Source organism: Ptychodera flava, chromosome 14, assembly GCF_041260155.1.
Source record: "Ptychodera flava strain L36383 chromosome 14, AS_Pfla_20210202, whole genome shotgun sequence".
Classification (NCBI taxonomy): Eukaryota; Metazoa; Hemichordata; class Enteropneusta; family Ptychoderidae; genus Ptychodera; species Ptychodera flava.
This window is the reverse complement of record NC_091941.1, coordinates 4,510,368-4,538,082: the sequence shown is the minus strand read 5'-3', so window position 1 is coordinate 4,538,082 and position 27,715 is coordinate 4,510,368. Positions and strand designations below refer to the sequence as shown.

The 27,715-nt window shown below is 36.8% G+C and overlaps 1 protein-coding gene across 1 annotated transcript in view; it reads left to right on the top strand.

Moving 5' to 3' along the window:
* LOC139149026 (5'-3' exoribonuclease 2-like) overlaps positions 1-27,715 on the top strand; it is a 140,793-nt gene that overhangs the window by 14,239 nt on the left and 98,839 nt on the right. Inside the window, exons 12-30 of the mRNA XM_070720521.1 lie at positions 565-618; positions 4,153-4,232; positions 4,621-4,678; positions 5,789-5,846; positions 6,315-6,412; positions 6,797-6,841; positions 7,326-7,439; positions 8,068-8,183; positions 11,074-11,158; positions 11,552-11,710; positions 12,350-12,439; positions 13,260-13,332; positions 19,129-19,212; positions 20,255-20,355; positions 21,456-21,535; positions 22,321-22,377; positions 22,899-22,967; positions 24,239-24,373; positions 25,931-26,040. Of these exons, the coding sequence (XP_070576622.1) occupies positions 565-618; positions 4,153-4,232; positions 4,621-4,678; positions 5,789-5,846; positions 6,315-6,412; positions 6,797-6,841; positions 7,326-7,439; positions 8,068-8,183; positions 11,074-11,158; positions 11,552-11,710; positions 12,350-12,439; positions 13,260-13,332; positions 19,129-19,212; positions 20,255-20,355; positions 21,456-21,535; positions 22,321-22,377; positions 22,899-22,967; positions 24,239-24,373; positions 25,931-26,040 (1,666 nt within the window). The remainder of the gene's footprint in view (positions 1-564; positions 619-4,152; positions 4,233-4,620; positions 4,679-5,788; positions 5,847-6,314; positions 6,413-6,796; positions 6,842-7,325; positions 7,440-8,067; positions 8,184-11,073; positions 11,159-11,551; positions 11,711-12,349; positions 12,440-13,259; positions 13,333-19,128; positions 19,213-20,254; positions 20,356-21,455; positions 21,536-22,320; positions 22,378-22,898; positions 22,968-24,238; positions 24,374-25,930; positions 26,041-27,715) is intronic.

Here is a 27,715-nt window from a genome sequence, read left to right as displayed (position 1 = left end):
CTACGAACATTTTCATGTATGGAGTTACAGACATCGGTGAGGTACCGGTACATTGATTTTGTTCAAAACCACTGCCTGTTTGCTCCTCGTTGTTTTTTGTGTCCCTAACGTCGACTGTCTCTATGTACGTACAAACATAGCAGTCGGGATTAAGATTTCCTGGATAAATAGATACACTCATAGTTTATTCCGCCTCTGACGCAAAGACACACATTATTTTACATGTGCCACTCCTAGGCCCTGGGATCGATTTCCATACCTTTAACACTGGGATGGTGGCCATTTTGAATTTTAAATATCAGTAAATCTTGGATTATTTATTTCTCAGGTACCAAAATTTGCACAGTGAACCCAGATTTTTATTCTTGATTTTGAAAAAGAATGGTTAAAAGAAAGTTTGAGCAAAAGTTTAAGTTTTAGTCTTTCACTTTTGAAACAAATACTACCTTAAAGCGATGATAAGTCGGGCTTAAATATTACATGTAGGTGTGTATTCAATTACATACATTTGTGAATGGTTTGTGATTTTGTAGGAACATTCATCTGTTCTTCTTTTATCTGCAGTATCTGGAGAAAGAATTATGGATGACGGGGCTTCCATTTCCATTTGATATAGAGGTATGTAGATATCAATAGTGATACGGGGGAATCCTATTGATTTCAGTACTGTAACAGAATTCAAAATAATTTGTTTTGGGGTATGTAGAATTTATATGTCTTTAGTGACAAAAGGGATCTTTATTGAAGAATGGCATTAGTTACAACACCTTTCATGTAGTAGATTGATGAGAATACAAATGTATTGAGAATCAGAAAGCGCGGAATGGTCTTCATGCTGTGATCACTTCTATCTTTGAGGTTTAATACGATGGTGACCAAATTAGGAGTTAAAGGGTTCTGATGTTTCCTCAATGCAGTGATTATGAAGTCATATATGATACCACTACGAAACCATTACCATAATTTCTTTCAAAATGTTCACTGAAAACATCTCCATTGTGAAATTGGTGTAACATTTCCTACATGTGTCACTCGAGAAACCGGGTCGTACTTTTCCATATGTTAATGAGATTTTCTTTTGAATTGCAAGAGCGCCCTCACGCTTTCAAAAAACCGTTGGTGCATTTTTTCAGCGCCTGAAAATCACCAATTTCTAATCAAAAAGAGAGGCTTGGGCCACAAAACTGCACCTCTTACCTTTACAGTCGAAAACGACCTTTCAATTGAATTTTTGGAGGCATGTCTGCGGGATTTTTTCCTTGGGCTCAGATTTAGTCTGTACGCTACGACCGTAAAAGTGCTGAAACAAACACTGCGTCTTATCCCTTAGCATGCATAAAATCGTTTCAAGTGTACATTTAGTATTAGATTTTTACCTTATAATTTGATTACATATCGTTCGGATTTGGCTCAAGCCTCGTAAGGTGGAGATTCAACCCATCGAAGTTGACTAGGTTTCGGGGTAGCAAACAGTGTACAGGCCTATTGATCAAGTTGGGTCAGAGGTAATCGCCAGAGTACCACCCGACGCTTGCATGCGTGTTTACATTGTTCGCCTCGCGCTATGGGTTAGTTGCATTAGCCGAAGTAGGTGTGCATACCTTGCCCTTTCCTCCGTTAAAGCAAGTTCTAATGATGATTTTAACCACAATCCGGAAATTTAATGTCATCAAAGTAGTTTTAGGTGTTCATTTTGTCAAAATAAAACGTCGAGGGTTGAAATTTCGAGTGTTTCAGGGTGCCCAGTTGCGTGCACATCGCCGCCCTGAAACCCGGAAGTGAGTCGACCCGAGTCGGTCACCTGATCTAAAACACTGCGTCGTTTGCGTTTGCAAGGCGGTACAACTTCCATATTTGGCATGCAGTATATGTAACCTTTCGAAGTCATGTGACTAAAATATCTTTCTGGCTCAAGACCCCCATGACCCCTAACCTTTGCGTGGAAGACATGCCTGTGTATGTAGTAATTGCACTGAATGACTACTTGCGAGATTGGTTATAAATTCAAAAAAACTGAAGCTAAATGTATCAGATTTTTCCGTGTACCGAATAATTATTGTATCCTGACATATAAAAAGTGAATTTCATTTTTAGCTACTATAGACTATAGTCTATAGAAGCTATTGGGATGGGTATCCGTCCGGCGTCAGTCTGTATGTATGTATGTATGTATGTATGCATGTATGTATGTATGTCCGTTTGTGAGGCGTCCGTCCACTCAAATATCTTGAGAACCACAGTTCTTACTGATTTGATATTTGTTGTGTAGATAAAAAATATGATTTTGAGAAACTGTTTTTTTTAATTTTTTTTTATTTTTGAAAATAGGCAAATTAATGCCAAAAAAGGCGTTTTTGGTAAAAAATCTTCTTCATAACCGCTGGTCAGACAGCTTTGTTATTTGGTAGACAGGTCCCTAGGGATAACCCAACGTAGATTTGTTAAAATTGTGATGAAATATGCAAATGTGTATTTTTAAGGAATTTTTTTGTCATTTTTGGTCAAAATTTGACTTACATTGTACGTAATTCTTGTACTGTATAAGCCCTATCAATTCACCCAGAAAAAAATAATTAATATGATTTTAAATAATTGAACTAATTAGGAAATCATCAAAGCCAAAATAATTTTAGTGTAGAATTATCAGAAAGTTAAACTTTTTTAACAGTTCATAGTGAAATGCTTACCATCTTGGAGGATTAAAACATGTAAAGGCAACTTTCCTGAATCCCAACTTTGACATATTCTGAACCGTCACTTATTGTGCCCTGTATGTTATCTAATAGTTTGTCATGATAGGGTGGTCAAATAAATAGAGATAGAGATAGTTCTAATTTCCATTTATGGTTTACTTGGTAAGGATAAAATAAAATTACTTTTTGAGGACAAAAATAGAGTGGTCAATTAAAAGAGTGGTCAAAGTGATAGGGTTTTTATGGTAAAGCTGGGCTGTAAGATTCCTCATGTGCTATTTATAGCAATTATGCAATCTGTGTAAACAGTGCAATGAAAGTGTTACATGATTCCTTATAATGCATTTGGTGACCTTGAACTTCTTAAGTTTCAAACATTTGTCTCTTCAGTGTGCTTTCTCTGAGTACGTACAGTCTCAACTTATTCAACAGAACTTACTTACAATGTTAATTTGAAAGTTAAAATGTGCTTGGCAAATCTGTATTTTTACGGAATTTTTTTTTCATTTTTGGTCAGGCCATCCTGAAATGAATATCCACCTTCTTTATTAATACATGTGTCACATAACACAGCAGAGCTCTGTCGACTGTCGAGTCGCTTTTTTTTTCAAAACCGCTGGTCAGACAGCTTTAATATTTGGTTTACAAGTCCCTAGGATGACCTTAGTGAGATAATTTCATCATCATTCAGTCCTCTTCGACCCGGGTGGGACATAAGGCGATGACAAGTTGCCTCCACTTTTCTCTATTCTTGGCTGCATGTTGTGCCTCGCCCCAGGTCAGACCCATCTCCTTCAGCTCAGCCATCACCGTGCGGCGCCAGGTGGTTTTAGGCCGACCCTGCCTCCTCTTCCCAGGTGGAGTCCATCGTAAGGCAGTCTTTGGCACGCGATCTTGAGACATTCTGAGGACGTGACCAAGCCATCTATGCCGGCGGCGCTGGATTTCAATCACCAGGCTCTCAGTCTTTGTCCTTTCGTAGAGTTCCTTGTTCGAGATCTTATTTGGCCAGAAGATGCGGCAGATCCGTCGCAGGCACCCATTGTGGAAGGCATTGATCTTGTTCATATCGCTTTTTGTGACTCGCCAGCACTCTGCCCCGTACAGTCGCACTGGCTTGAGATAATTTCATACAGTCAGGAAATACTTAATTTTGTATCTATGTCTATAGTAGCTTCAGGGACTTTGGCCCTATGTTTCTTTTTGGCTTTTCAATGGCAATAAACCGTTTCTTAAAATGGGTCTACGTCAGCGGCAAGGTCTGTGGTTTGCCATGTTGACAATACCTGCGCATTCGAAAGCGAGGCTCCGCTTCTAATCAAATATGCAAATTCACTACCCAGTTTCTCGAGTGGTGTTATGCAGCATTCTCTGAGTTCCATGTGATCTTGATAGAATTCTGTGGTAATTTATATGTAATAGTTAGCCATACATGCTGTGTTTTTCCTTTTGTCTACAGAGAGCCATTGATGACTGGGTATTCATGTGTTTCTTTGTGGGAAATGACTTCTTGCCTCATTTACCTTCATTGCAAATCAGGTAAAAATAGATTTTCATTAAATTTTACACATAGGTGCAACTTTGGGAAAACAAATATTGTAGAGATAAAATATTTGAAAGATTTGTAGTGAATGCAAAAAATAAAAGACTGATTCTTACTATCCATCATAACAGTTTTGTGAAAGGCATCTTGATTATATGAAAAAACATGAAAAAGAATTGTGTGTAACTGAGTTGAGGTACCATGAAGTGTGCTGTAAGTTTAAACACAGCTCTTGAATCGCCAGAAATGTTTTGCAGAAGATACAGTTTGCAAATTCATTTGTGTATATTTTGTTTGTCATTGCACAAAGGTTGTGCCAATTGAGAACACTCATATTTACTTGCTATCACAAATAACATTTGGTTCTTGCTGGTTTATTTGCAGGGAAGGTGCAATAGACAGGCTTATAAGAATATACAAGTCGGCTGTTTATAAGACAGGGGTGAGTATTCATTCACTTACATCCTATTCTCTCATTTATTTGTCTGTGTTTATATTTCTTTTGACCTCCTTGCAACAAAGTAACTCAGATTTCAGTGCAGCAGCACAACAAAGTTCACTTCATTTGTTTTTTTCGCCTAGATCATGGTGTTTGCTCTGAATATGTAGTCATAACAACCACAACTTGTTTGCCTTTTTTGTTATATTTGGTAGTTATTGATCAATTGTCCTGTGATGAAATATATGTTTGACTGACAGATATCCAGTATATTCTTTCATATAGGTGAATTCTGTCCCGTTTATTATAATATAATTTCGTTGTTATCAAGCTGCATTTGTGTCCTTCATGTGAATATGTTGAAATCATTGAAAGTACGGAATTTAAACCAGATCTGGAATAGAAAGTGTAAAACACAATTAAACTTATATTAACCGTTATCTATCAATACTATGCAAGAACAAGAAACTTTGTTACATTTGTAGAATTGATTTCATATCTGATCAACAACTTTAAATCATATGACTCATTCTGTGTCAGGACATAGAGGGCGCTCTCTCCATGTTAACGCCGTGAGACATTCAGAAACACGTATGGTATATACATGTACTGCCCCAGTTGAGCATTTGATGATTATTTCCATGAAGTATTCAAATTTTGCAATTCTATATTTGTCCTTAAAGTATTCTTAATGGTTAATAATACAAACATTCTTTGTAATATCAAGCCAGAATACAATGTCCAAACCATTGTCAAAGCCTGTACCTGATAAGCATGATAAATTAACTCGCATTTTTAAACTTGCAATGTGTTGTACAGTGACAGTGATGATTGTTAAGCTTTGTCAAAGCTTATTTCCTGTGAATTATTGGTGTTTGATATAACATACAAAGCTTGTAGTGTATTTTTATGATGTAAGTCTTCTAAAGAAGATATGTTATAATATGTCTTCAATCAAACCCTCTGCTCTGTGAAGACTAGATTTCTCTAATAGAAGGAAATTATTTTTCGTATCTTCATATTTGACTGCCTTGTTTAATATGTGGTTAGGCAATGGGCATCACCACATCATCCCTGTGTAGCAAATACTCAGCCACTGTTTTTGTGTTTCAGGGTTATTTGACCAAAGATGGGGTTGTCAATCTAGAACGTGTTCAGCTGATGATGACCGGTAAGCTCCTTGACAATTCTATCATCAAATCTCAACAATGTACAGTATGCACTTCCTCTAATGCTTCTTTTTAACCAGAAGTGTTTTGCTTTAGAGATTCTGTTGATATTGCAGTGAAAGAAAGTGTCAGCTTTTTACATATGCAAGAGGTTCATCCGTCATTCTTCTTCAAGAAAACGTCACACTCTCATAGACTGTAGTATTTTACTCCTCTTCTTCAGCAACTTTAAAGGTTTTCAAAAATCTATGAACGGGTAATCTTTACATCTTACGGGGAAAAATGCTTGTCTCTTGTCGAGTTGCAATGTAAAAATTTTAAAGAAAACTGTTATTAAGACTTTGAATAAGATAATGAGATAATGACAAAGAGAAAAATCAAAATATATCAAGATTTGTGATAGTTGTTATTCATTCATGCATTTGAGAGACAACTAATTGTAAAACCTATGTATTTTTTTTCTGTTTCAGACCTTGGTGAAATGGAAGATGCTATTTTCAAGAAGCGAAGGCAGAGTGATCTGAACTTCAGGAGGAATCAGAGAGAGAGGAAGAAGAGAATGAAAAGAGTTGAGTATTCACATCACAAATGAGTTCATATCAGCATAATGTCATACTGGCATCTTTGCATCCACAATCTCATGTTCGATTCAAAGAGGTGTATGTGGTGAAATTTACATATCTGAAATTGAATGATTTTGCTCAACATTCCTCATTTGATTGCTTAATTTACATCACAGGGACAAGTTTGACTTCCTCACAGCCTTTTCATTTTTGAAGAGCTGTTCACAATAATCATTTGTTGTGTAAATGAAGTAATTAAATATGGGTTCAAATTGCAATTTTACAAACCATAATTAAAGTCAACCATTTTTCCTTTACGTTAATTTTCAAACAATTCTTCAATTCTGAGAGGTCCTCCCCTTTTAATCAACGTTTTCATTTTTCCTTAGTCGTCTGCACCAGCGTTTATTCCAGCCGGCCAATATGCTCCACAGGTGAGTTTAAATTTTTCAGTTAAAAGTTTGGATGAGATGGTCAAGATTTTTGACTGTGGATAATTTTCACCCAACTCTGACGCTCTTGGATGTGCAACTGCAGTTGGATTTCCATGTATAGCTTTGGATATACCATGATATGAGAATGTTACAACAAATGTATGATGATTAGGTATAGCGAAGATGCTCGTGTGACTTTTCTATCCCAGCTGGATGTTATACATCATGAATTATGAACAGACAGCCATCATGTAATAAAAATTACCTTTTTTCGAAAAGGTCGAAACTTCATTGTTTTAGCAGTTTAACCACACTGATAATTCACCATTTACAATTCAAAGATGCCATAACACTGAAGTCCCTGATATTTATCAAGTTCCTTATTGTTCATTGTAACCATATCTGTACACTGTACTTTATAAGGTACTGTCAGGTCTCTTTCTCTCACAAATTTTCAACACTGTTGTCTCTCTGCACACTCCAGCGTGTTGGTAGTTCACCATCTGCCATTCAGAATCCAAGGCAAGAAGCCTATCAGATGAGAATGGCAGCCACACCACCGTCATCATGGAACAGACGACAAGACCTTGCAAACATAGTAAGACTTAATGCTGACTTGGGGATGTTCCACCATTTTTGTCATTCATGACAAATAATACAAGCCTATGGGAATTTTCAAAGTTGCTTGCTTGACTCTGATATGCTTTGCATTTCATTTTAAGGATATGAATGCAGTTTTGTCATACATCGCAAATTGATGTGTTCAGCCCTTTTGAATTTCAATTGGTAGTATTACAATCTAGTTGTTCATTTTTCGACTCCAAGAACACCAAAACATCGTCCAGACCCAGGCATGTGAACTTTGAACTTTGGCAGAAATGATTAATTTGCATATAAGCTGAACAGCAACTGTGATGTCATAATGATACATAAGCATGTGGATTCTCAGAAAACCAATCACTCATTATACTTGTATTGTCATCGATGAAAATAGTCATTATATCCATTACAGTACAAGTAAATTTAAAACAAATTAGAAAGGGGTTTGCCCCAACATGTGCACTGGCATCATTGTTAGAATTCTGATGTTTACACTTTTCAAATTTCCGCCCAGATATCAGCATCAAGAGCACAAGGCCGGATGATGTGTCTGAGATTCCTCTATGAATGGGGTACAGTGGTATGCATGTAGATGAGTGTTATCACTCAGATGTTTTATTTCACAGGATGCAGCCCAGGCACTCAAGGCGATGCTTACAGACGGGGAAAAGACAGATTCAAGGAAGAGGAAACGAGATGACGATGAGGAGGAGGAGGATGATGAACCCAATGATGAAATTAGGTATTTTGCAAAGGTGGTTTTAGTTGAGGTATTTGTCTCCACTTTCAATATGGCACAAACATCTCACAACTTTACTGTGATGAATGTGTTACAGAGAGGCAATATCAATGTCAATGTGATTGTGTCAGATTGACCTTTTTTTCAGCTGTCTTTGCTCCACATAGTGCCGTGACTGTCAGCTTGTATTAGAGAGCGTATTATGTTATTGTGTGGACACTGTACTGTCATTAAACATTTACATTTTCATGGTTTGAATACTTTTGATGAAAGATTTTAGAAATACTCAGCAAGGCTAGACAAGGTCACAGTCCCTCTATCCACCGGTCTGGAAACGTGGCTGGTTTCTTTGTGACACTCCGTGATATGAACCAACACACGATTCACACCTTAAACAAAGGACACTGACAATGTTCAACTGGCCGCTATATCGATGTCGCTACCCCACGATCCTATGACAGCCGCAATGTGATCGTTCAAAAACATGACGTTTGTGGGTTGTTATTTTCAGAATATTACAAAACATTACAACTTGTTCACTTTAGAAACACTAAACAATTTATTTTTTCATTAAATGGGTAACGTTACCCCTCTAGATAAAGCTTGAAAGGGACCACACATTATGGTTGCATTATGATCACGATCGAAAAACAAAATGGCCATGCAATGTTCGCAAGTGTCATGGACTATTGCCCGAAATAAAGAAGACAGGCAAAATCAGCTGAATATTAACATCGACAGCTGAGTAGTTCATTACCAAACTTGTTATTGTGTTGACATGATAGCATTTTGTAAAAGGTATTTACTGTGCCTGAGCGCGAGCGTACGTATCGAGAGTTCGCCATATCACAGTCCCTCTAGTGGATAGAGGGACTGTGGCCATATTGACGCTACATGGGAAAATGCTAAAATCATCAAAAATCTACGTGCATTTCTGCAGTTGTCGTTCCTATTCTGCTCAGTTAACAGACATAATTTCACAGAATATTACACAGAAAAGATATTTAGATCATATTTGGAGGCACTGACTACTAGCATTGCAAGATAAATGGACGACAAATTTTCCGGTGTGTTTCCAGCCGTGCCTGAGCGAGCGTACGTATCGAGAGTTCGCCATATTGACGCTGCATGGGAAAATGTGCGACCACACAACTAAAATCTACATGCATTTCTGCAGTTGTCTTTCCTATTCTGTTCAGTTAACAGGCATGATTTCACAGAATATTACACAGAAAACATATTTAGATCATATTTGGAGACACTGACTACTAGCATTGCAAGAGAAGGGGGACCACAAATTTTCCGGTGTGATTCCAGCCGTTGCTTGTGCTACGTACGTCAACACACTCGCAGCGGTCAACCCCAGAAATTATCGCACACTATCATCGTTTACGATGGGATAAGGATCACACACCGGTTTCACACCGGTTTCAGGATATGATAATTTCTGTCTTCGTGTCGTAGATAGACGCAGAGAACACTTAATAGAGCCAAAAACAGCGAAAATTCGAGAAAAGCGTACACACAATCGGGGACTGTGGCATGCAGGACAAACTCAAGCTTCGCATTATCACGTGACTGGCCCTCGTATCGCGGTTCGGCTGTGCGGTCTAGGTGATTGACACCTTTTACAATAGGCGTTTCCAGACCGGTGGATAGAGGGACTGTGACAAGGTTTAACAATCTTACGGTCTTAATCTTTTACAATCTTACCTAGTTTAACAACCTTACAAATCAGCGTAATCCTAAGGGGTCCAGTTGTTTCACAAAGCTATGGAGGGCCCCCCAAGAGAACTCCATTGCTTTCATTATGCAAAGTGGGATCAGTTTCCTTCAGGTGCCTCTACTACTGCAGCTTTGGTTCTTGTTGCATTTAGTTTCAAGGCTGCATTGTTTCAATTCATCGTGCCTTCATAGTAGAGAGAATACACATTCAAAAGAAAGCAACTCTTATGTAGTATATGTATGCGTGTGATTTTGATGCAAAACTTTTGTTGATGTGTTCATTATGTTTGTACAACTCTATTGACTCATAATTTTATTTTGTAAGAATTGGTCATACCACCATGTTGTAAATGGAAATGAACAAGTCTGATGACAGTACAAACACCAGTATATTGAGTCAGTAATAAACATCGGTGGCTGTGTCATATCTGCAGAAGCTATTCTAATACTTAATAATGTACAACTCAATGAAATCATCACCTTTTGCAGTGTGCACTTGTCTGATCTGACTTGTCTTTTCTCGCTTCACATGTGAAATCTTTGGCTGAATTGCATGGATGCATATACTCGTACTCTACCATGTTTGGTGTATGACTCACATATTGTTTGGCCTTTACCCTGTTCATTTTCATGCTGAGGACAATTTAGCAAACATTCAAGATGTACAATGTGATTATTAAAAAATGAAAAGATTATTCATCTGAATGGAAGTACATATATTTAGCCTTCTTTATGTAAGGTTGTTCACATGACATCATAAATACTAATATATGTAAAAACTACCATGTAGAAAATATTTCCAGTTTCTTTATAAATTTCACTTTCATAAATTACCAAACAAAACAAAGCCAATGCATATACATCTTCAAATTCATTTTCTATAGACAATAGAGGTGTGGGAGAGAGATTATTTTGCTAAATGTGAAGAGAGTGTACAAATATTGACTAAGCTGATGTAAAATATGTTATCCCAATGAAGCCCTTTAGCCTTTATTCTTCTGAAATGCTAGTCAATATAGATTTTGTGATTTGACGTAAACCGTCAATTGAAAATTGGTATTGTTAGGTATTTTCTCTTCTATAAAGCTAGCAATAGATTTCTGTATGGTAAATGTTATCCCATTGATAAAACAAATGAATCAAAGTATCATGTGTATTTCTGTTATAGGCTGTGGGAAGATGGTTGGAGAAACAGGTACTATGAATCAAAGTTTGATGTTTCCGCTGATGACGATGAGTTTGTACACAAAGTTGTAAGTTTCCTATTTAATATATTCTTGTTTTTGATTTATTTCATTGACTAGAAGGACACATCACCATAGCCTTGCCAGAACCATTGATCATTAAACTCACTGTAGCCACAACACAGCAATAATGTCTCAATAATCCTTTGTTTACTACTGTAAGTAGTTTGCAAATTCAAGAAAAGTATTCATGAAATGAACAGAAACTCTAATGTGGCTAGTCAATTCTTTGTTACAACAAGTGTGTTTCTTTGTATTGGTACCTCTATTAATAGTGTCCAAGATAGTAAAGGTTTTAATTGTGTCAGATTTGTATGCTGAAATCCAATTTACCTCATTGCTGTTCAGGGAATATTTGTTGGTGTCAAGTGGATAACTTAATCGGCAACTCTGTTCTTTCAGATGAGTTCCTATGTTGAAGGTCTTTGCTGGGTTTTGAGGTACTACTATCAGGGCTGTGCATCATGGGATTGGTATTATCCGTTCCATTATGCGCCATTTGCATCAGATTTCATCGATATCGGAAAACTGCCAAATGATTTTGAGAAAGGCACAGCACCGGTAAGTGTTGGTCCATGATTAATATTCATGTACATAACGTACAAACTTTAATCACTGTCACAGTGGAACATTTCTGATGTGATTGTGGGTTCCTTACGGGAGAAAAAGTTGTACAAAAAATGTGTAAATTTAAAAAATATTATGCCATACATCATTCAGTTGTCATGTAAGCCTCGCAATAATGTTGTATTATTGCACATAATACAATTTTTGTGTGTACAAAAACATCTGTACAGAATACCTTTTGTGTAATTTTGTCTGTGTCCAAATACCATAATCAAAGTTATTACATAAATACTGTAAAATATGCACTCAGACATTAGCACTACGCATCATCTGACACTAGATACGCTGTTTTAATATCTGGGTGTGTACTTTGTAGTATTTTTGTTGCAACCCCATATTATCTTATTTTAATTTTATGTCCATACTTACCCAGCAAAATGCAAAATCATAAATTTGTCTCTTTGGTGAATACAATAATTATTTCACAGAGTAGAAACAATTGTCCAAAAGAGAATTCAGTCAAGTTTGTTTCAAAAGTGTTTTTGAAAAAAAAGTTAATTTGTTTTAACTGTTTTTAAATCAATATTTCTAACTTGTGCATTGATTGATAATTGCCACTTCTTCCTTTGCCAGTTCAAACCAATGGAACAGTTGATGAGTGTCTTCCCTGCTGCAAGTGGACAGTTTTTACCCCCGACCTGGAGAAGACTCATGATGGATCCTGTGAGTTGTCCCTTACACTCATTCACTATCTGATTAGAGAGAGATTGACTCTCATTATTTGATATCAGACCTTGTTTTTTGCTTCCGGTTTCCTGGAACCTAAAGTTAGTTTCGGTGTATGCATCTTACAGTTATAATTGTGTGTTACGGAGTGCCCTTTCAACTATCATGTACACCATATTGGATTTTAATATGGCTTAACATGAGCCCAGTACCCTGTGTAATCTAACCAGAAAATAACAGTAATCTTGATATAGCAACAAGGGTAAATTTTAGATCAGGTACTGCATGTTACAGTATCTTGACAGAGGTAACTATACCCATTAAGCATGTCAAGTGTATTCTGGTATTGATGCCAAGCTTCTCCAGGCTCGTCTTAAGTGTTTTGCTGTAGCTTGATAGCTTTAGATGCATCATGGTGACATCATATTTCAAGCAAGTTTTATGGTAATGTTATTGGCAGTATTTAACCCTCTCAGGCCTAAATTCAAATATGTAGGGGTAATTCAGGTATGCTGTTAAAAATTTAGGCTGAGAGGATTTAGGTTGAGAAGGTCATTCATGATGTCTTCAATTATTGCATTTTGATGATTAACACTTCCCTTGCTGCAATCAAAGAACCAGAGCCTGAATAGAAAGATACCATTCCAAGCCATGGTGATTCATGGTTTGTTAGTTCAGTTATTGTCGAACAACCAATTCTTTGACTAGAACACATCACCAGATGTGTTGCAAATAAAATACATGTACTCATGTATGCAGAAATCTGCAATCACACAGTTGTCTTCATCTGATTCAATATTTTTCTACTTTTTTCCAGGATTCACCAATCATAGATTTTTATCCAGATGACTTTCACATAGATTTGAATGGAAAGAAGTATGCGTGGCAAGGTAAGATCAAGTATTTTCTCACACCTGTATTGTCAGGGATAACCAAATCCAGTGGTTCATCAACTTTCCTTCTCTGACCAGTTACTTTGTTGTTCCTCAGCTCCAAAAAAAATAATTGAATGGCACAGTATTCAAGAATTGACAGGTTCCATTACTGGGGGATTTAACGTGAAACAATACTGGTCCTACTGCAGTACTGATCATGGAATGTGTTACGTGCAGAGAAAACGAACAAAAGGGTGAACTCAGCAGTTAACGTTTAGAGCAAAATTTATTACGAAAATAAAACTAATTGCTAAGTCAGGGATAGAGTACAAGCTTTAAAAGTGTACAGACTACTTATCTCAGCTGGGACGGCAAAGCTCCAGTCTCAGAGTTGTAACAGTCAGTTGGATGAATGAACAGTCCTTTGGCTTGCAGGCTTGAAGCTGCACAAAGTCCACAGTATAAATCCAGCGTTGCAGTGAAGGTCTTGAAAAGTCTTGAGAATGACTACTGCTGGAGTTTAGTAACACACAAGAGACACGATCCCAAAAGTCTGACTGGAAGCTGTGCACGTCCCTTTTATAAAGGCATATAAGAACAATCTAGAACTTTTATTGACATGCTAATTACTGTTCTAAAATTATCTCCCTTACACAACTAATCAACTTTCCAGAACATTCCAAACATGACTAATTGAATTCAAGGTTGTGAGGTCATCAAGGGCAGTGACCTTGAGAATGTTCTAGACTAATTGAACTCAGGTCATGATGAGTGTGGGGAAATGACCTACATAACACACCCCCTCTTCAAAAAAAGAAAATTTTTCAAAGAAAATCTTTCTTTTGCAAATGTAATCTTGAAAAGATTTAAGTACTCAAATTTGTTTTACTCTAAAGTAAAGTTTCTTGAAAGTGAACAACAATAAACTCTAAATACGAGAGAGACAGTCTGCAATTAAATTGTCTCTGCCTTTGATATGTCTAATGTCAAGATTAAACTCCTGTAACATTAAACTCCATCTTAGCAATCTCTGATTTTTGCCTTTAAATTTCTGCAGAAAAACAAGAGGGTTGTGATCAATATAAACCACTATTGGCTGATTTGAAGAAGTAACATAAACTTCAAAATGCTGTAAAGCTAATATCAAAGATAAACACTCTTTTTCAATTGTAGAGTAGTTTCTCTGGGATTAGTTTCTCTGGGATTTGTTAAATTTGCTAAATTTGTTAAAAATAGCAAACAGGATGATCGGTCCCATGACTATCCTCTTGCAATTTGGTATTGGAAAACTTGAAATGGCACTGAATTTGGCATAAAGTATGCATGGCAAAGTCCGGTTATTTGTATTGAGTTCTATAAAGTCATTGTTCGGCAAATACTTGGCTTCCTCCTGGAGATATTCCGCTTTCGCTGGATTCAGTCCGTCTGGATGTTGTTCCACTGGATGACTGTCGCAGACATCTTCGTTGTGATAGATGACGTTTGTCCTCGTTGGAACATCTTGAAACAGGTGTTTATATTCATGGAGCAGTTCTTTCACCTGTTGTTGTTGTTCTGGCTGGAGGTGTGCCAACTTTGTAGACTCCAGCTTCTCCAGGATTTCTGAGTTCTGAAGCTTGACCGAGCCCAGCTTTGAGTTTAGAGTATTTTCACTCAAGTCAGTTTCAGTATCACTATCTTCATAATGGTTGAACTGACTGCACTGACAGGCTGAGTTATAGTAGGATTATCCCTATCCAAATATGGCTTAAGCATATTTATGTGACATAGCTGTTTTTGTTTCGCCTGTCAGGTGTTATTATGATGTAATTTAAATCACTCAATTCTTATCAATTAGATATGGCCCAAAGTAACGAGCATGGAGTGGTTTGCCAGGAATTGGAAGTAGAACAAGAACCTTTTGACCTGGTTCAAACTTCCGTTTTGAGGTGCTTTTATCATATCTGGTTTTCATTGACTGCTGAGATGACTCAAGATTTTCTCTGGCTAATTCACATGCTTTAGAGAGTTTTGTACGAAAATCTGACACATATTGCAAAATATTCAGACAATCATCATCGTCTGATAGGAATTTCTCTTTAACGAGCTTAAGTGGGCCACGGACTGTATGTCCAAATACAAGCTCAAATGGGCTAAAACCAAGAGACTCTTGAATTGACTCTCTAACAGCAAAGAGCAGAAAATGAATTCCTTCATCCCACTGCTTCTCTGTGTCAAAACAGTAGGTCCTAATCATGTTTTTCAAAGTTTGATGAAATCGCTCAAGAGCACCCTGACTTTCTGGATGATAGGCGGAGGACCTATACTGTTTAATGCCTAGCTGATCCATTACTTGTTGAAAAATACCAGACATAAAGTTGGAGCCTTGATCGGACTGGACACATTTAGGGAGGCCAAATAAAGTGAAAAATTTGACTAAAGCTCTCACTATAGTCTTTGTCTTTATGTTTCTCAGTGGTATGGCTTCTGGGAACCGAGTTGATGTACACATAATTGTCAACATGTACTCATTTCCTGATCTTGTTTTTGGTAGGGGCCCAACACAGTCTATTAGTATCCTACTAAATGGTTCTTGAAATGCAGGAATTGGCTGTAAAGGGGCCTTTGGAATGGTCTGATTTGGCTTTCCTACCATTTGACATGTGTGACAAGTTTTACAGAAATGTGCTACATCCTGCCTGAGATTAGGCCAATAAAAGTGACTGAGAATTTTATGATAAGTTTTCCTGACTCCTAAGTGACCAGCCCAGGGGGTTTCATGGGCCAGGCGCAATATTTCAGCACGGTAGGGCTTTGGAACCACAATTTGATGTTTTATAGCCCAATCGTCATCAACCAAAACATCTGGAGGTCTCCATTTACGCATGAGAATACCAGATTTTGTATAATAGGAAACAGAGCTATCTGAAGTTTTACCTTCATCATCTACCCTGTCAAACAAAGACAAAATATCTGGGTCTTTGTGTTGTTCTGCAATGAGATTTGATCTAGAAAATGTCTGACTTTGGTCAGCAGAAGTTTTACTGGAAGTTTCAAATCCACGAGGGATAACGGAATGATCCGTGTCAAACACCTGACTGAGAAAGGTGTCATTTAAGTCAACATCTGTGACATTATTTTGAGAGTATTTTGATTCTCGGAAGTTTTCTTTGACATGGCTCGAGTAATGGCACATGAAGGAAATAAATCGGGTATCTCTTGTTCAATTGGCTCTGGATCCTGATCTAAACTAGGATTATCAGTCACAAGTGGATTAGTAATGACCTTGTCCCCAGCAAGGTCGTTTCCAAGAAGAAGGTGAATCCCTTCAAAAGGCAAAAAGGCCTAATACCTAAAGTCACAGGTCCAGAAACAAAGTCCGAAGACAAATAGACATTATGGAGAGGAACAGGAATATAGTCATTGCAATCTACCCCCTTAATAAGAACTTTAGAACCTGAAAATGACTTTTCAGAAAACGGCAGGGTATCTGCCAACAAAAGAGACTGGGAAGCCCGGTATCTCTTAAAATTTTGACAGGGGTAGCGGAAGAAAAATCACTAGAAAGTGATATAAAACCATTATGAATAAATGGTTCGAAAATACCCATAATGCTATCTTGAGAAGAATTGACCTTGACCTCATTAATTGGGGATAAGAGGGATTTAACCTCAGAAAATGTGTTGCACACATTATTAGACTCTAATTGAGTTGATGAAGAAATAAAGCCGGTGGGCTTAGATCCACTTTGACCACTTTGACCTTCACGTTTTCTTTTCAATTTGAAACAATCTGACATTAAATGGCCGTCTTTCTTGCAATAATTACAAGAAAGTGTACCGAACTGTTTGTCAGAAGGAGATTGAGACTTGGGATCTGATGATGTGGAAGTGTTACTTGAATTTGTGAACTGTTGTCATTTGATTTCTACTCTCCTTTGAAAAATTCTTGGATGAAAAGGACGAGTTAAATTTACCTGCATTGTTTCTGTATGAAAAGGACTGGGATGGTTTGCTGAGAAATGAAGATTTGTGGGTCAATGAATAATCATCGGCCAAACGTGCAGCAACCTCCAATGTATCTGCCTTTTGTTCATTGATAAACGTCTTGATGTCACTCCGGATGCACCTTTTAAATTCCTCAATCAAAACAAGCTGTCGTAATTTGTCATAATTCTGACTGACCTTTTCAGAAGAGCACCAACGGTCAAACAGTTGTTCTTTTGTTCGAGCAAATTCAACATAAGTTTGATCCTTCACCTTCTCACAATCCCTAAATTTCTGACGGTAAGCTTCAGGCACCAACTCATAGCCCTTGAGAATTAATTCCTTCACAGAATCATAATTTGAAGCCTGCTCTACTGACAACTGAATGTAAATTTCTCTGGCTTTACCCACCAAAGCACTCTGCAAAAGCATAGACCAGGACTCCTTAGGCCAATTCAGACTCTGAGCAATTTTCTCAAAATGAAGGAAATATTTATCAACATCCTTTTCTTGGAAAGGGGGAACTAACCTGAAATGCTTAGTGATGTCAAACTTGTCTGAAGGGAAGAATTTTCCTGACTGTCCAAGCTCTAAACGTTTTATTTCTACCTGTAATCGCTGTTCTTCTAATCGCAATTCCTTTTCTCTCTGTCTTTCTTCCATTTCTAATCTTTCCTGCCTATCTTTCTCTCTCTGTCTTTCTTCCATTTGCAACTTTTCACGTGCCAAATCTGCCTGTATTTCTAACTCTAATTTTCTGAGTTCAAAGGAAGACTCAGGCTCATAATCTTTTAAGGCAGACTCTTCAAAATGGCCAGAATTAACTAAATGTTTTGCAATCTTGAACTGAATTTCTCGCTTGCGCATAGATCTTTTGACATCTACTTAAGGAAATTTGCCAGTGCTATGAGGTTGTCTTTTCTGAGGGAATTAAATGTGTCCTGATCAAGGTCATCCATAAATTCGTCTGGCTTGAATTCCGCATGATTGGATTTCGCTGAGTTCACAGTATACAGTAGTTTTGAAAAGGCTGTCAAAATGTTGTCAAACGGCTCAAAATATTCGTCTCCCGGACGAGCCCCCAATTTTGTTACGTGCAGAGAAAACGAACAAAAGGGTGAACTCAGCAGTTAACGTTTAAACAAAATTTATTACGAAAATAAAACTAATTGCTAAGTCAGGGATAGAGTACAAGCTTTAAAAGTGTACAGACTACTTATCTCAGCTGGGACGGCAAAGCTCCAGTCTCAGAGTTGTAACAGTCAGTTGGATGAATGAACAGTCCTTTGGCTTGCAGGCTTGAAGCTGCACAAAGTCCACAGTATAAATCCAGCGTTGGCAGTGAAGGTCTTGAAAAGTCTTGAGAATGACTACTGCTGGAGTTTAGTAACACACAAGAGACACGATCCCAAAAGTCTGACTGGAAGCTGTGCACGTCCTTTATAAAGGCATATAAGAACAATCTAGAACTTTTATTGACATGCTAATTACTGTTCTAAAATTATCTCCTTACACAACTAATCAACTTTCCAGAACATTCCAAACATGACTAATTGAATTCAAGGTTGTGAGGTCATCAAGGGCAGTGACCTTGAGAATGTTCTAGACTAATTGAACTCAGGTCATGATGAGTGTGGGGGAAATGACCTACATAACAAATGTCCAACAGCTTTTCTTGCAAGTCTTCCATTAAAGTATTCATTCATTCTTTTCAATATTTGTTTCATTTGTATGTATATTTGTATGTTTGCTTTCTGGCCAATATTAATGAAATTATTGATTCTGTAGTCCTTGCCATGTTAAATTTCTCCCATCTTTTTACACAGTGATGATTGTCTCATTACAGGTGTTGCTCTACTGCCATTTGTGGATGAGAAGAGATTGCTAGAGACACTGAAGAGTGTGTATCCAGATCTCACAGACAGAGAAAGTAAGACTTACATCTTTCCAAATTCATTGACTTATTTTTGTACAAGATCTATGGGAATACACAGTGTGGCCACACACCATTCAAATTTTCCATCATAGCCAATACCTTTAAGGTAGAATGTGCCTCGGGGACAGATATTCGGACTCTCATACTTTTACAATTTTTTCTGATATACCACTTGTGGGGATTCATTTTAAAGCTCTGGGTGTAAGAAAAATTTTTAGGTCTTAGTTTTTTTGAAATTCAAAAATTTTATTGTTCTCCAAAGAGTTGACACATAGATGGCGGCCATTTTGAATTTTAAATATCAGTAAATCTTGGGTAATTGTTTATCTAGTACCAAACTTTGCAAGGTGACCCCCGATTTTATTCTTGAGTTTTGAAAGAGAATGGTCAAAAGATTCCTTGAGGAAAGTTTGAGCAAAAGTTTAAGTCTTTCACTTTCGAGGCGCATACTACCTTAAATACATTTTAATGATTTATAAAAAAAAAGCAACAGACCCCAAAGGTTTCATACAATGTAGACACAGCATATCTTTTCTAAAAGACCAGTCAACTTCTGGAGTTAAAACCAAATAAGTGCATTTTACCTTTAGAACTACAGTCCATGGATGGTATACCTAGGTTGAACCAGGTATGATGCTGTCCACAGTTTGCACTGGTCACCTTCTTCATCCCTCTTCCTGCAGCATTGCAGATATGCTAAGATTTGCTTTACACATATCCCCCAAACTGCAAGTGTATATGCCAGGTTTCTCCTCATTTCATTGTTTGTTTCATACCTAGTAATATTTGCTCTATTGCAACTGAAAATGTCAATGAATAGCTTGCGTGTCTTTGATAAAATTATCATGAATTTAATTCTTTTAAGTAGCATAAATGAAATAATGAATCTTTACCAGTTGTGATGAGATATTTTATATTTCTTGTTGTAATACATTTACCTAATATTTGACAGTATTCTTAGTGAATTCTTGTAAACAAAGCGCACTTTCACAGTAATGTTCTCAATTCCCTCTTGTGTCAACTTTGATGTTTTCAGGGCACAGAAATAGTCTGGGCTGTGACCGTCTGTTTGTTGGTAAACATCACCGAGCCTTTGACTTCTTTAAAGGGCTGTATGAAGGCACTGAGTTAGAGGAGGTAGTGTTTTTGCTTTCCTTACTTGTATATTTATTTCCCTACAAAGCACCACTGTGGGGATATTTTTTTCTGTACATAAATTAGATCACAGCATTTTACTGTACTTGAATAACAGATATCTGTGTCACTACAAGTGTTGACTGTTGATGTTGAGTTTCTACTTGAAATATTTGTTTTAAGGCTGTGTACACCACAACTCATTTCCATTTTATAATATAATAATACTTGCCTTCAAAGAGGGAATGAAAACAGAATGTGCCTTCTTCCCAGGAACAATATGTCAAATTGGTTATTTTTATGCTAAAAAGAAGAATTTCATAACTTGCATGTAGGCTTTTTTATTCGTCTCATATATTCCAAATAATTGACAGCTGAATAATGGACAGAAGAGTTTGAGCTGTGGTCCTACAAAGTAAACATCAAAGCTACAGTGAAATATGTGAATGTGGATTCCAGACCATGCATGACATGTTTCACAGAGAATAGAGAAAATACGAACTATAAGTGCTGCCCTTCAAATATTCATAGTGATATTTCAGTTAGTCATAACCCACAAACATGTCTTAAGATCCACATATGCACTGTTAGGTTTTAATTGACAACATATGGGATATTAAAATTGATTTGTTACTATTCAAAGTTCTTAAATATAGGCTGCCTATGTACGTTTAATGAGGGAATTTCCTGATACACTAATGTTGTATCATATCTGTTTGACAGTGTTCTCATACCAACTGCATACCCAACTCTTCTCTGAGTTTCCAGTGCATTTACTGAAAGGGAGGGTGTCGTCAGAACTGCGCCTGGGCGACTTTCTTGTTTACAAACAATATATTTCATGCACGATATCTAGATACATCATGTCAACATAGCTGCAAAATTCAAATTTTATATCGTACATTATGACAAACATGTTTTAACTTTCATCGATCACCAACATACCATGGATACAGTGTTTACATTGGATGCATGGTCCCATACGACCTTTAAGTGCAGTTCCGATGACCCTCTCCCCGTAAAGACACAATGTTACACTATTATGAACAACTAACAGCTGAAATTTTGGCATATAACATTTTGACTTCCGGACTGTACCACAGCGGACGTCTTTGAATGACGAGTTAACAGAAGGAATGTCTGGAACTGTGTGGAGAGATGAGTTTGTGTGTCCACCAGGAGAGTAAGTATCAAAATGATATTGTGTCTGTATAATCTCAATTTCATAGTGTTCCCTGTTTATTACCAGTAAACAATATCAAGAATTGGAACACTCAGATCTGACCGCATGGCATGCTGATTTGCCAGAGTCGTTTCGTAACTGTTCCACATACTCTAGTACTTGTCTCTGAAGATTTCATCAAAAATTGTGGACATTAACCCTTTGAGTGCTGTAATTGTTCCCACCAAAATTTTAGTGAAACATTTTTTACCAAGTTTTATGAATTTTTCTGTTGTTTTTTGATGATTTTTAACCAAATGGACATCACATTTCATTTGGTACAGTTTGTTATCAAAATTTTGACAAAAATCTGAAAAAATTGACTGGAGTATATTTTCTAAAGGTGACAAAAATTGACTTTGGCGCTGAAAGGGTTAACAATTCACTGTGTCCAATAAAAATGGCGGAATTATTCTTTTATTATTTTAAAAAAAGACCATGACGTAAAAATGATCTAATGAATTACGTATTGAAAGAAGTATATTGAATGGTGTCTCTTAGCATCCATAATCGTAGTCATCAGTGTCAATGATGTAGCTGAGGTTTCATTTATAACTGACAAGTCTTTATTTCAGAAGAGGCTTTTAAACATCTTTGTCCTCACTCTGTAAAGTACAATGTAATATTACTTGGTACTGGAATTTAGGTTTATAAATTCATTTGATTGATTGACTGATTGAGCTTTGTCAAGACACATGTTTGCTGAAATTCCATATGGTAACTGGATCTTCTTTGCCTTGACACAGAACCCAAGAATCACCTCTACCTAATCTCAGAGATGTCAAAAACAATCAGAGTATCAGGTATGATTTCTATGGTTTTCACTGATCAGAATTAAAATTACCATGGACAGTGTCATGTTTGGGTGTACACTGTGAGCTAGAACTCCATTATTATGACAACGTACAACCAGGTTCTGCAACAGATATCCTAACAAAAATACTTCAATTTTGATGTTCTGTTCTCATTTCATATAGTAATGGACAAAAGTTTTATGAAATATTTGAAACTTCCTAGCTATACTTCAACAACCCTGCCAAGCTTACAAAAAGATGTGACCTAATGTTTAAACAAGGATACCTGAATTAGTTGTGACTGGCAAATATGCAAATTGTTATGGGTTTAAAATATGTGATCAGGGCCCAATGTGAGTAGAATGTGGATGAAACAGTAGTTTTTAAATGCATTTTGAAAGTGATAGTAGGAGCAACTCCACAATAAGTAAATTTAATGGTCTTGTCCCTGATCATCACATGTCACTCTGCCAAACAGAAATAAAACCATCGTTCCTCTAATTTGTTTTAAAATCATTTTGTGGTTTCAGCGTTGCCTTCAAAGATCCTCAGTTCTCAGAAGATTACATCTTCCCTGCAAAAATGCTGCCTGGAGCAAAGTAAGTGCAAACAAATGCAACATGCTTTGCTGCCTGGAGCAAAGTAAGTGCAAACAAATGCAACATGCCAGGCATTATTTTGATCTTGATCTAGGTTAATCACTCCAAGCTGTTGTATACATCGACATGCTCACCTATGTGCTGTGATGATTGATGTCCAACTAAAAGATTAATTCAGTTTCTATTTCTGAACTCTTGTATCTTTGGTTACTCTTTTACTGATACCTCTGTAATTATAGAATTGTAGATGCAGGTACTATAGATGATACATACATATATATATAGATATTGAAGTCACACAGTGCGGTGAGACTCACAGTCATTGAACTTCAAGTTCTGCTGCATCACATTACTATGCTGATGAGAATTGTCAACAGATATTCACAGTCCTGTGCTATCAGATAATTCTGTACTTTTTTAAAAGTCAAAATTGTACTTTCTTTCAAGCTACACGGAATTACTCCTTGTCTGTTATTTTTACAGGGTGGAATGTCACATTTTTCTTCTGTGTAAAGTGTACATGAATGGTATTTCTCATTTACTCATATCATTGTGGTTTCACTTCTGACAAACTCATTTCTCACCTGTTCACTTTCAAGTAACCGTGTCCTGGAACATTTCAACATGCAATATTGGATTCACATATAATTTAGTCTTCTCTGAATCAGAAGTGAATTTGCTCCACCATGTGTGGGAGTTTTCTACAAATATACCGCAGTCATCCTCATGTACAATACATGGACATTGTCTGTATATTAGGTGGTTGACGAGTTTCAAAGATATTATCAGATGTACATGTATACACACTTTTTGTTCATTCCTAAATCATCTCCTTTGCCTGCATAACCAGCTGACAATATGTGTAATTATGCTATGCTTCTCTTCTTTGTAAGGCGTGTTGGATCTTGGAAAGGTCTCAAAGTGAAAGATATAAAATTTTCCTCCCAGCAAAGGATAGCACTCCATGCTTCTCACTGTGGCATTGGACTCAACATCACAACATCTCAAATTCTGTCTTTCTTCACACTGTAGATATTCACTTGTTGCAGTTACTCCTTGATGTATGTACTTTGCTCAAGCACCACATTTGAGTCCTCATAGAAGTGCTATCTGTCCTGTCTCTCAATAGGAATCTAGAATTGTTTACCTCCCAAAAACACCCACATAATGTGCCAAACTCTTCAATCTAACAGTCGACTGTTACACGATAACCATGTATATGACTTTTTACCGTTCTCTGCTAAACTCTTCATTGTATTATGGAAATTTAGACTTCCGCCTAAGGCGCTTAAGCCTGGAGACTGGGAGGCCACAAACCCCAACAGACAGTACCGGCCACAGACTGGTTTTACGCGTCACTCAAGTCCCCGAGCCTCATTGGATTCTGGTGGCCACAGAATGGTCAGGTAGGCAGCATGGTGTTTACAGTTGCACGTAGTACATCTTATTCTTTGTGTCTCAGTTGACAGTATAACATGTCAATCTTACATATCTGATATATGCTTCCTGCCTTGCTTTAAAAAGTTTCATTTTATATAATTCTTTCAGTCAGTTAAAACAAATATTAACAAGATTACAAGTATATTAATTTATGCTTCAGTTGTAAGGTTCCATAATTGTTCCCCATGTTGCTTTCAACCATAGTTACATAATTAATCATAAAATTTTATCCATGGATTATGGGAGACTACTTAGAGCCAAAGTTATTACTCTACTAACAGTTAATCAAATATGCTTCTAAATTGCATTGAGTGAAATTGTCACACCTAAAACTTGTACAATCTCCTTTACTGAGAGATACAGGAAGTCTCCCGAAAGTGTTACAATATGAAACACTTTATAAGAAACACTCTATAACAGGAAATAATGACAACAATAGTTAGGGTGTCTCATGTCTTAGGAGCGGTTTTTTGTCCACATCAACTTGAACAGTAGAAATGCACCATACCATGTGATTTGATTTTTAAAAGTATCTTCACAAATAAAGTGTGGAATAACTTTTCTGCTGATGGTTTCACAAGTATGTGCTGAAGTTTGAAGGATTTAGAATACATAAAAGAGACATAAAGACTGAACATTGCAAATTTGGAAGTGGAGTAATTTTTTTCAATTTTTCATCTCTGAATCCTGCATTTCCTATTCATGCAAGTGTATTTCATTTTCCAGTGAAAGCTACTTCAAAATATCAAGTTAGTGAGACTTTGCATTATAAAGTGTAGAATCTAAAGTACCTCCATAACTCTTGAAGTACATAAAATTTTTCAAGGGTTGTGTAACAAATTAAAAAAACTGGTCAAATGTAGCAATGATAACAGAATTTGCATTAAATGCAAACTATTGCAGTCGCAATATATATTTGAAGCAAAAGGAAATATGTCTTATAAGTTTATTTAATTAAATAATTCTACCGAGGTATAGCATTAATTTCTCAGTCCCTTAAACCCCAGCTCGAAAAGGTCAGGGAACGGGATTGACTAAGGTGTTAAGAAGGTGTTTGTGTCTTTTGTTTTCCTTTGAAATTGCAATCATTGTATAAATACAACGATTGCAATTTAAAAGGCACAGTTGGGCCAGTAATTAACGTACCGGACTCGCTATCAGAGGATGGTGAGTTTGAGACCTGGTAGGTCCAGAGTAACGTCTACTCGTAATGGACTCACTTGTCAGAGGATGGTGAGTTCGAGACTCTAATGCGGTGTTGTGCCCTTTACTCCCCATTGCTCCATTGGGTATTAGGTTATGGGTACCTCATCCTGTAATTGGGCATTTGCCCATTGGATGATGGATTGAATAAAAAAAATATGATGCTAGGTTTTTGGATTAAATCCAAATGGGTTTAAACGTCTTGTGCACATAAATTTATTTTGTGATTGAACTCTTGATATCTGTCCTGTGTACATTGATGCTATACTGAATGACATATGACTTACTGATTAGGACTTTCATTGACTGTTTCACTACAGACACAACTTAGCTGGATCTGGTCAGTACTCCAACACGCCGCCTCCAAAGTCTCTGCTTGGCACACCACCATCATCCAACAGACACTATCAAGGCTCATACAACCAAAGAGGTGAGTCTAGGAATGATCTTGTGTAGCTATCAAGGCATAAACAGAAATCTGTTTTTCATGCACTGAACACTGCAGGTAAATGAGTTCAGAAATGAAGATATTGAGTGTACTGTTCATGCTAGCATTAACCCTTTGAGCGCCAAAGTCAATTTTTGTCACCTTTACAAAATATACCCCAGTCAATATTGTTTTAGATTTTTGCCAAAATTTTGATGAAAAACTTTAGCCAATGAAATGTGATATCCACTTTGTTCAAAATTATCAAAAAAAATCACAGAAAAATTCATAAAAATTGGTAAAACGCTGCACTTAAATTTTTGGTGGGAAAAATTATGGCACCCAAAGGGTTAATCTCAATGCTCTTCACAGTGCCCTCATACTGTTATCCCAACACTGGCACTACAGCCACAAAGCATAGTTTAACCAATCTGTAAACTTTTATGATCTCAAATTTCAAAATATGGCTTGGACATTTGTGAAAAGCTAGAGCATCGTAGTAGCTGATGACATGTCCTGTGTAAAGTCAAGTAGTTCAGTGTCAGTTTCCATTCCATTAAAGTCCAAAGCTTGTCAGGAGGTGAGGACCTCAAGTAGAGCATAGCATTTTTAGTGATTACATCATGAAGAAAGAGAGTAAAGATGTTCAATGAGATGATTTGACTTGAAGTGTATTTGAATCTCATCAAATTAAAGTCATTTGTGTGTTTCAGACAGTTGGTATAACTCTGATTTTCAATGTAAAACTCACTCTGTGAGTCAAGTCTTGCTTTGTGGAAGGTTTAGAAACGCAAATATGTGTGCATTTCAAAAGAGTTTGGAATGCATGAAGTATGATTTTCCACCTTTCAGCATCCCCCAAAAGAATTTAATGGGGTGATTTTGCACGCTGCAATAAATTTGTACTTTGTACACAGCTGAAATGTATAGGCTGGAATCACATCCAGGATACCAGAGAAAAAAAAGAGTCAGAAAATTGATTTTTATCTTTCCATGAATATACAAATGTCAAATCTTTATCTTTAGTGTTATCTTGTGATTGTGATCATGCACTGAAACGTAATGTGTGCTGACTCAATCATGGTAATATGTATCAAAGTTGAAAAACTGGGCTTGGTTTGTTGTACTTTATTTAGTTACCTACATTCTTCTTCAATGAGTGTGAAGTTTCTGTGCAAGTGTTTTTAGTTAGTTAGGATCATTGCAGAAATTGCTTGTAGTTCATAGATGACAGTATACTTAACCCCTATACTGAACTTGAATGTGGTTTGATCATCAAATAGTGAAAAATGTATTCATGAGAGGAAAACGTGAGTTTTTGATTCAGTTGGAATATCGATATTTAAACTAATGATCAACTTGTCCAGTATGGATCTGGGATTGAAGAAATCTCATTACAGCTACAGTAGAAGTTACACGGCGTGTATCTTCGCTGAGGTCGACAATGTTAAGTAAGAGACAACCATGAATTATGGCCAGTTATCATTGAAGAAAAGTCTGGTGATTTATTTTACCTGCAATAGTATCAGTGACAGTGTCATCACAGCCCTCAAATTCTGACCAAAAATCTTACTTGTTTATCAAGAAGACAGTGACATATTTGAACTGCAGGTGTACTTCATAGTGTATGACAAGATCCAAACTAACTTTGTTTAGAATAGAAAGCACAGGAGATGCA